The 9,934-nt window shown below is 34.9% G+C and overlaps 1 protein-coding gene across 2 annotated transcripts in view; it reads left to right on the top strand.

The window, feature by feature from the left end:
• Nucleotides 1-2,570: 2,570 nt before the first annotated feature.
• The window catches only part of LOC140166375 (uncharacterized), an 85,152-nt gene continuing 77,788 nt past the window's right edge, over nt 2,571-9,934 (top strand). The window contains exon 1 of one of the 2 annotated variants that reach the window (XM_072189825.1): nt 2,571-2,897. In XM_072189825.1, coding sequence (XP_072045926.1) covers nt 2,807-2,897 — 91 coding nt within the window. In that variant the 5' untranslated portion in view covers nt 2,571-2,806. The remainder of the gene's footprint in view (nt 2,898-9,934) is intronic. The other variant, XM_072189826.1, reaches the window with a different exon arrangement.

The raw sequence follows: 9,934 nt of genomic DNA, 5'->3' as shown, positions 1-9,934 counted from the left end.
AACTGTAAGGAATGTTTTTGTTCTCAAGACCGTGGAAAATAAACAACAGTATTCATTAATTGCAACTGCGTACAAGCAATGACGTCACTACCAAGCTCGAGGTGAAGTGATAGTCTGAGGATTTGTCGCTGTTATCAAAACATACACGTGAGGCATCAAATCAGTTTAAAAGTTCAACGCTTATGACATTGTCTTTAACAAGGTGATATTTTTCAATGGGAACAAAAAACAGTCAGTATGTTAAGAACTTCTTATATTCGCCATGTTTATGTTTCATTGGTTATAAATACATTCACGGATATGTTGCAAAGGATGAATAATACTCCATTGAAGACCTGAGCGCAAGAAGACCGTAAGTCCATTTGGCCCCGCAACATGTATACACTAAAGTTCCGTATAGTTTCTTAGGGTTTTATAATGTTTAATACATGTTCCAGGGTTGAAACATCATGAAAGGTTGTGAAAAAATTGTTTTGGCCCCTGAACATGTATAAAACATTACCAAACTATACGCAACTGGAGTGTATACATGTTGAGAGGCCAACTGGACTTACGGTCTTCTTGCGCTCAGGTCTTCATGTATTCATGATAATTGACCTTAGGTAAGAGACCCCGACTTAGCCATTTGCCATGTTGTCCTTCCGGTTTAAGTAATTAAATTAGACTCCTTGAAACGGGGCATTTGCCCGCACAGGATCTGCGCACGCCAGGTCACTTACATTCGTGTATGAAATATTGTGTATATATTACTATAAAGTCATTCCTAAAAATGTACAGAATAAGCTACGGAAAGCTGAATTTGAACAAAAAGTGTGTTTAGGCAATGCATACAAAAATAACAAAATAATCTACGGAAGGATGAAAACACGCGCATGATTTTAAGGCATATGAGCAATATTGTTTTTTGGGAAGGTATGTTTTCACAAGATCATGAAAAAACTGCAGTATAATTATTGTAATCACATATTTTTCCTAGTCTTTGACAAGTTCTTGTAAAAAGTTTTACTCACTTACAATAAGAACAGGTAATGAAGGTAAAGCGAGGGTTAAGCCAGTTTGGTTTTCCCTCCTCGAATGCGATTCCCTTAGGCAGTAGCGTACGCAGGAATTTTTCAAGGGGGTGTGATGATTAAAAAAAATTGTAAATGGCCGCGTAGCGGACATCGCGCCGCGCTTGCGCGCGACGCCAGGGGGGTGTCTGAGGGGGGATGTGCCCCCTCAGAAGTAAGAAACTTTTGCAAAATGAATACCTAATTGAAGAGATTTGGTGGACCATTTTGGCACTATTAGTGTGTAAAATTTTAGTCTGAAAAAGCCGAAAATTTGTGAAATGACCTACCACGAAGCCTTTCGTGAACAAGTTTTCTCTTTTAATCATGTTAATTGTAGGCCTATAAATTGTGTTTTAAAACACAAATTGGTAAATCTCAAAAGCAGAAAATGGTAACTTGTTTATCCACTATGTAGGGGGTGTCTGAGGAAGTAACAAACTTTTGCAAAATGAAGACCTAATTGAAGCGATTTGCTGGACCATTTTAGCACTATTAGTGTGTAAAATTTTACTTTCAAGAAGCCGAAAACTTATGAAATGATGGTCTAAGAAGCCTTTCATGTACAAGTTTTCCAAAATTGTGCAAAATGAAGGTCCAATTGAAGCCATTTGGTGCATAATTTTTACGCTATTTCAATGCAAAATACTGTCTAATTATGCGTTATTTTAACATATTCTTTTGAAAAAGGGATTAGATTTGGATTACAAAGTAAAAATCTGAAAATCATCTGAAGTACATAATGCTTGCGTACTTTGCAAAAAAAATTGCAACGGTTTTCAGCTGATAACATGGCGCAATGCGGTGTAAGAGATGCAGTTTTTTAAGCGTGATGATGGGGTTGACAATAAATAAATAAAATTTTCAAGTACGTTGCTGGGGTAAGGATGTGGGGTGTGATGATGTAGGGGTGAGTGTTGGTGTAAACATGTATATCTATATGTCAATTAACAATTAAAACCTTTACGTATGTTGCAGGATGTGGGGGTGTTGATGTATTAACAATTTTAATTGTCAATACCGGGTATAGGGGTGAGATCATTTGTGTGGGAGTTGTTAAGGCATCTATAGGCCTATGATTGTGATAATATGTCCCCTATGCCTTGCTCATCTCCCCCCTCCCTCTCTCTCTCCGGCATCCCTCCCTCCTCCCTCTCTCCTCTCTTTCTTTGTCTTTTCTTTTCCCCCATTTTTTTGGCAGATCCAAGGGGGGGGGGGTGTTCACACACGTAACACCCTCCCTGCGTACGCCAATGCCCTTAGGACACCTTCGATATCTTGAAGTATCTTTAAGGTAACAGCACGCCTATGTCAAAATCAGAAACATCTAGCTCATAACATTGACCGTGTTGCTGTAGCTACTGTGGTTGCAGTGGCGCACCAATCAAAAATGAAGTCACTTAAACCACGGCCCCTCAGCAAACCATTACCTCAATGGCCTCAAACTATGACTCAACACACATAAGGCGTACACTGTGAGCAGCAACAAGTTGCTGTTTGCTGTTATGAAGTTGAAGATAGTGCCCAATCTGATCTTCCGTAATCATAACACACACGAATAACCTGTGACCTCATGCTTAGAATAAGACTCGTCGTCAGAGAACAACTTTCCACCAAGTTGTTTAGGTAATCAACAAGTCGGTCTAGGTACTCAGCGCATTCCATACGCTACACCCACTCATATCACTTGGATCATACGCCTTCGGACTATATACTCACGGAACGTTTAAATTTGAAGCCTACCATTTGAGTTGGCAATGGAGAGATATAAATATTTCTTGTTTGGTTATTTATGGATATTTCTCGTGATTTTGCAGCAGGATATATGGCCTACGACAGCCGAAGAAAGTAAGTTACCAGACTGTATTATTTTGCTTTTTATATTGAGCGTATTAATTTTGTTAATAGATGTTTAATAGTTTAATTTGTTTCGGCAATATATTTTTATTTCTTTGTTTATTTGTTGTTTTGTTTCAATTTAAATATACATACGGTATTTTATTGATCTTAATAATTTACCCTTGCTTAGTGTATATCTATTTATCTGTTATTTTGAGAAATCAACATGGGCATGATGGGAGTGTAGTATACATCTGATATTTGAAACCCGAATTCTAAGTTAAACTGCCACTAACATTTCATTGATGAACACTTCAATATAGGCTTAACTATTAAATGCTATTCACCAGGGACTGTCCAACAGTTGATCATAACTTAATTAGATTTTAACCTAATTTATCTGAATTTGTTTCGTACATCCCGGACTTGATCGTAGTTTCTTTATCTTTGAAGCTAACCGACATTTTCTTGTCTTGGGTATGTATACGATTTAGTATTTATCTTTTTGTTTGGAACATACACTTTATAAGTACATATCATTTTAAACAATTTACTCCGCGGATTGTTAAATTTCAAAAATATCAAATTTTATAAATCATTTGCCATAAAGGACATTCCTCATGTCCTTTATGGACTTAGATGCATTTAGATATGACTGATGTGCTCTCATGTCCCGCAAAAAATACTGTGCAAACGTTGATATCTGATTCCTTAAATAAGTAAAATTAAGTAATAATGAATCATTAATCAAATTATCTCTTTTTGAACAGCAGTTATAAGCAACAGTTATATTAAAACTTCAATGTTCATCAAATTAATGGAAATTGATTAAAGTTAATTAATCAGCTGTATAGAGGATTAGTGTGGGTTACAATAATGTTATAGGTCAGGTTTTGGGTTAGAGATTGGGTGACAGCCCGCTTGCATTTGTTACCCATTTTGTTATTACTCAGAACACAATAATTGCACAAAATGAAACCCATCATTGTTAGCAATAAAAAGCCCGAACAAACTGATGCACAATATTTGTGAGGCCTAAAACACGAGTTATTAAAAACATAATAATAATAATAATAATAATAATAATAATAATAATAATAATAATAATAATAATAATAATAATAATAATAACACTAATAGTAATAATAATAATAACAACAAAAATAATGATAATAATAATAATAACAACAACAACAACAACAACAACAACAATAATATAATAATAATCAAAATCAAAATAAATAAATAAATAAATAAATAAATAAATAAATAAATAAATAAATAAATAAATAAATAAATAAATAAATAATTAAAACAATTCACATTTGTATAGTCATAGACAGTGAAGTTCTCGTCTCTATAATTGACTTTTAGTACTTTGCAAACTGACAATAAGTGGTGGGTCAATCAAAGACATACTCACTTTGCTAGAAAACGTTATCTCCAAATTTTAGTTATATGCTATTTTTAAAAGATGAACCACGGTCAAGGAAGGAACTCTTTAAGAAAAAAATCCAACCAAGGTCATTAACCATACCCGGGAACCATACCTAAATTGGAACGATATCAGACGTATCCTAGATAAGCTTCACAAACGTACGTATCCTGGAAGGTTTTCAATATATGCCTTCTTCCAATAGAGTCATGCATCGGTCAAGATAGGGCGAACACCTATAAAACATTAACCACAAGGCGTATGCAATTTCATGTTTTTCTTCACATTATGTGTTTGGCGTGGTACAAAGTTCACCGTGAGGTACGCAATATTTCATCGTACCATTTCCTTAACACATTAAAAGGTTCATCCCTAGGTTTAACACATTTAATGACAAAATACCATCTAAGATCTTTTGCCGTGGAAACGGTAGTTTCAGTAATTTGTTGTAGGAGGGAGCAACAGAATCTAATTATATAGATTAACACTGTCTAAGCTACTTTAGGTACGAACAAGATGCTATAACTCTCAATCGCTTGATCAAAGATATGATAAAGGTCACTCTCACGTTTTTGCAAATTCTTTGGAAATGCATCGAGGCCTGAAAGGTGCATCCTATGTAACTTCCTCATTCATGCCATTGCTAACAACGGTGCTGTTGTAAAAACCCTAGATTTCTAATAGGAAATGATCGATGTTATCAGTGATTTGATCCCAATATTAAGCTATCCTCAAAATTTTACAGATTTGTACTAATCATGCTATTTGACGTTACTCTTTGACGTTGTTGACGTTATACAAAAATAAGCACGCATCAATCACAAAGACCTGATCATTGGTATGCACACATTTAATGTGAGCATGATGAGATGGTTGCGTCAAAAAGTCTAAAAGTGCAGTTATGTAGGAATAGGCCTAAGCGCGATATAGATGGAGCCTTAAAAAAGCGCAGTGATTTATAATGCGCGACGCACAGGCACAAAGCCTAGACGTTGATCCACAAGCCTCAGCACACTTTACAGGTTGTCGCTGACCACTTCGGACCCACATCATTCCATAAACCATAAAAGACAACACATGGATTTGCAGCTAAGAAGCGCACATTCCACAATTGACCTTCGCAGCCAAGATCAGTTCCCGGAGTTTTGTACGGTTACAACGAGACAATAAGCATCAAGTTTCTTGTACAGGGTAATTTCAAACCAACTAAATTTTACACTAGAACGTACTTAGTACTAACCACCACCAGGATTCGAAACCGCAACATCTCGCATCATAGTCGAATTCCTTATCAATAATTGTGCTAACTTGACTGCAACAACAATCAACCATGTCATGATGTAGCTCTGTACGAAGTCGCAGAGCGCTTAGACCCATGATTAATCTACCGAGTGAGCTAGATTGGCATTTATGTGAACATTTTCGGCACGACGGATGACCGGGCGTAAACCATCTTTCCGATCAATCAATGAAAAACACTTTGCGGGGTTGCAAGAACCTCACTGCTGCACCTCCTCTCAATAATTCGGTTCCCTGCCAAACTTACCGCCCACGTACGGCAACCAATGCACATAATGTGTTAAACTGTTGTACATGTTCCTCTCTGCATGGCTCCCAGCTAGGGATCCAATTATGTACGGATGAGTGATTCTGATACCTAAGACAAGAACTGGTTGTAAATCATGTAAATTATGAATTCAAACATTAACCACACTCTTTAATCGCCAAATCGTTTAAGAAGATTTAAAGAATGGGGCAAAATGTGTACTTGTAAAACAATTGGACTATTGGGCGACGAAAATAACCCTGTTGTAAAAATTTGCAATTTAGGAAAATACAAAAGAAATTGTTCCTGAAATTGTCGAAATTTGGGTCGGTATTCATTTGTACAGGAAGAATTTTGTTCCCAATTTGTTCAAAATCTGGGTCGGTCGGGCCCGTAGAACAGGGTTTTCGTTTTTCGTCGCCTTTAAAACAAATGAAAATCAAATGATACTTTATTCCGTGTGACGCCGCATAGATGCGCGGACGAAAGAGCTGCTTCAACGCTTTGATGTCATTGTCACAACAGGGTGAAAAATTGTTATATAATTGGTCCTACACTATCATGGACGATAGACACAAAGTAGTTTTTTCCTTAATTTTTCAACCTTTCAACCATCCTCAACTTAACCTTATGTATCACAAGTACTTTGTTTTTAATCAATTCATATAAACATCTCAAAAAAGGTAACTAACCCCCTTACATAATGGCCATTATTCAACAATGGGCTATTGTATTACAAATCTGTAAAATGCGTTGGAAGCAACATTTATTTCTGCGCATTTTGACACCTCATTTGATACGAAAGCCCAGAAAACAATAAAACACCGGCCAATTTAATGTAGTGCGGTCCAGATTTGTAAGTTGCACTAACATACAACACAGAAACACTCAGATATCATTACAGAGCTTTCATTCCATTATACTGAATACAAAATCAATACAATTTACTGCAACTTTCAAATCTTGGGTAACACTGATTTAAATATACGCTGTGACGTCAACATTTAGTCAATTGCTACAAATGAGGTGTTAAAATGTGCAGAAATACTGCTTCCGACGCATTTTACAGGTTTGTATTACAATCGCCCGTTTTTGAATAATGTTTATTTAAGGGGGGTTAGTTACTTTTTTTTTGTTTTTTAGATACATAATTATGTTAATGTCATGTGTAATGTAGATGTACATAAAACAGACGCTTGGTATCACCGGAGCTGCGTCTTTATAACCTTTTAAACCAATTACTCTTTTACTTTAAAAATCTTAGAAATCCTTCTGGTGAATCAGAAGGAATCCTGCCTGGCATGGCATTATCTGGTTTCCGCAATCCACCCTGTGTTCGGCCTACCATGTGGATTTATTTAAACCTTTGATAAACATTTTCCCTCTTTATATTGAACTAGTACAGTAATATATGACATTAGCAATTATTAGCGCTGCTTTGTACAATAAAATATATAAAAAGCAATCTGCTTAATCATTCTGTTAAAGCTATTATCACAAGACCTGATTTATTTTATTTCAAACATACAGCAAAATGAATTCCGTCAAGCAACATTAATGTTGATTTTTGTTGAATAAAGACCTGTGCGTTTTTTTGTTTTTTCTTTCTTTTCTTTCTTTCTTTCTTTCTTTCTTTCTTTCTTTCTTTCTTTCTTTCTTTCTTTCTTTCTTTCTTTCTTTCTTTCTTTCTTTCTTTCTTTCTTTCTTTCTTTCTTTCTTTCTTTCTTTCTTTCTTTCTTTCTTTCTTTCTTTCTTTCTTTCTTTTTCTTTCTTTCTTTCTTTCTTTCTTTCTTTCTTTCTTTCTTTCTTTCTTGAATGTACCCCTATTAATGGCTGTACCTGGACAAACATTTTTTTAATGTATTTGTGTTACTAATGTATGCATTTTCTTAAAACTTTCTAACTGTATCCATTTTGGGATGAATTTATCATTATTACGCAGTTTACATGGTCAACAACTTTGCCCACACGTTTATCTTTCTGCAATATTTCATAACTATGTAGCTTCTTTAAGACATAAGCTATTAATGATTCGGCCGAGTCGCCGGTAGTTATCTTATTTAAAACCCAAGTGACTATAGCTGTAATTAATTACCCGTTAAATTTAATTATCTGATTTGAAGCATGTTCACCACATTCACTAAGTAAGCCTTGCGTCAAATGCGTACATCCTAATGTAACGCTCTGCCATTAAAGGCCGGCCAAAATGTCATGTACTTGTGTTACAACTATAATGTATTATACTCACTCAAGACATGGAAAAATATGTGAAATAAAAATGTTATGAATAAAACGTTCACTTCGGTGTTTTAGAAAAAGTACAACATTATTTGTCATTACGTTTACATTGCTTCTAAGCTGATTTTGGCATTGCTACAAAACATTCTTAGGACCGTTGAACGATTTTACTTTGAACCATTATATTCCAGTGTAAGTGCATAGAGCTATTTTGGTGTATCGATCAATCAAAGGAGATATAGGCTTACAGTTTGCTTCACATGAATGCTATTTTGGCAAACGTGAATGTTTAAAGTTTTGTGTCAAATCAAAGTTATCCTTGAAAAAAATTACTCACCTTGGCGACGTTTCCTCCATATTCATAATTCGCCCTAACATACGGTGTTTAAAACCGGGATTACAGTGCAAAATACGTGCCCTAGTTTTGTATATAACGGGGACTGATGTGTAAGCTTAAAATAGTAATGGATTCACGCTTCAGTAATGGCCGCCATGTGCGAAGCTGATGACATCCGCGGGACTTTTAAGGGGGAAAATGGTAAAAGAGAGTATCCAGCATAATGCTTTCAATTTTACATTGCCGCCTTTGTAACACAAAGTACCTCGTAAATTTCTAACAGGATAGTAAATTTTATGTAAATTAGACAACACAAGTTAGCTTTAAGATGAGTTTTTGCCTTAATTATGATAGGTGACTGCAGGTGACCTTGTTCATGTTGTTTATCTATCTCAAAACAATGGTGAATAAACTGAACGTTGAATAGGCAGGAATAATATACGCCCTTTTACCATTGACAAACCATTCCAATATAACACAGTGATCGGAAGCTGTTATAATTTCAGACGGAGTAGTATCAAATAAACATTAATGCTCAAAGGTACTATTTAAACTCTAATCGAATTACATTTTAAACAAATATTTATTGGCTGAAGAAGATCAAATTACGGTAGATTGTTGAAAATAGAATATTTTACAGGAATTGCCGGGAACTTTATTTCCACCTGTGTCGATAATTGTGCCTTTCTGACTAACCCTACAGTCTTATCAGTCAGGGCATAAATGCATGTTTCTTTCAATAAAAAAGAATTGGAGATATAGCATGGATATACAAAGTTTGATTCACCTTATAAATACCTTGAAGCACTTATACCTGTATTGGAAGGTACATAGTATTTTGCAATACCTGAGTAAAACGGAATATCTCTCTAGGCTAATCTTATTGCTATACAGAATGACAAATGCAAGATACATATCATAGTTTACATTTATAATAGTATACGACCCGGGTATATATACGATATACTTGTATTGAAGGACTTCGTGGGGATAAACAAAGACAGTGCTTCAGTTCTGGTCGAACTTTGACAATGTGCTACTAAAGTATCCAATGATGATACACTCAGAGAAATATTTACACAACATTATGTAAGTATAGAACCTCATAATAATTAAGTAAAATTTACCTCAGAACTATGTAATATTTACCGAATTATGTAAAATTTTAATTAATTTGGGTAAAATTAATTAAAATTTTACATAATTTTGGTAATTATTACATAGTTCTGAGGTAAATTTTACTTAATTATTATGAGGTTCTATACTTACATAATGTTTTGTAAATATTTCTCTGAGTGTACAGACTTTATTCAAAGAAAATGGAAGAAGACTGCAACTGTGTCACATCCAGAATGCATAATCCAGGGAATAAAGTTGTGAAAAAAACCCAATATAAACAATTAAATCTTGTTTTCAAAATGGACATTCTGCACTAACAATCGTTAACAACTACTTGATCCGTTAGTAAAAGAACTTACAACATAAATCTC

This window comes from Amphiura filiformis, chromosome 12 (genome assembly GCF_039555335.1).
Source record: "Amphiura filiformis chromosome 12, Afil_fr2py, whole genome shotgun sequence".
Taxonomy (NCBI): domain Eukaryota; kingdom Metazoa; phylum Echinodermata; class Ophiuroidea; order Amphilepidida; family Amphiuridae; genus Amphiura; species Amphiura filiformis.
The sequence above is the reverse complement of the archived record's forward strand: the minus strand, read 5'-3'. Positions and strand labels throughout refer to the sequence as shown.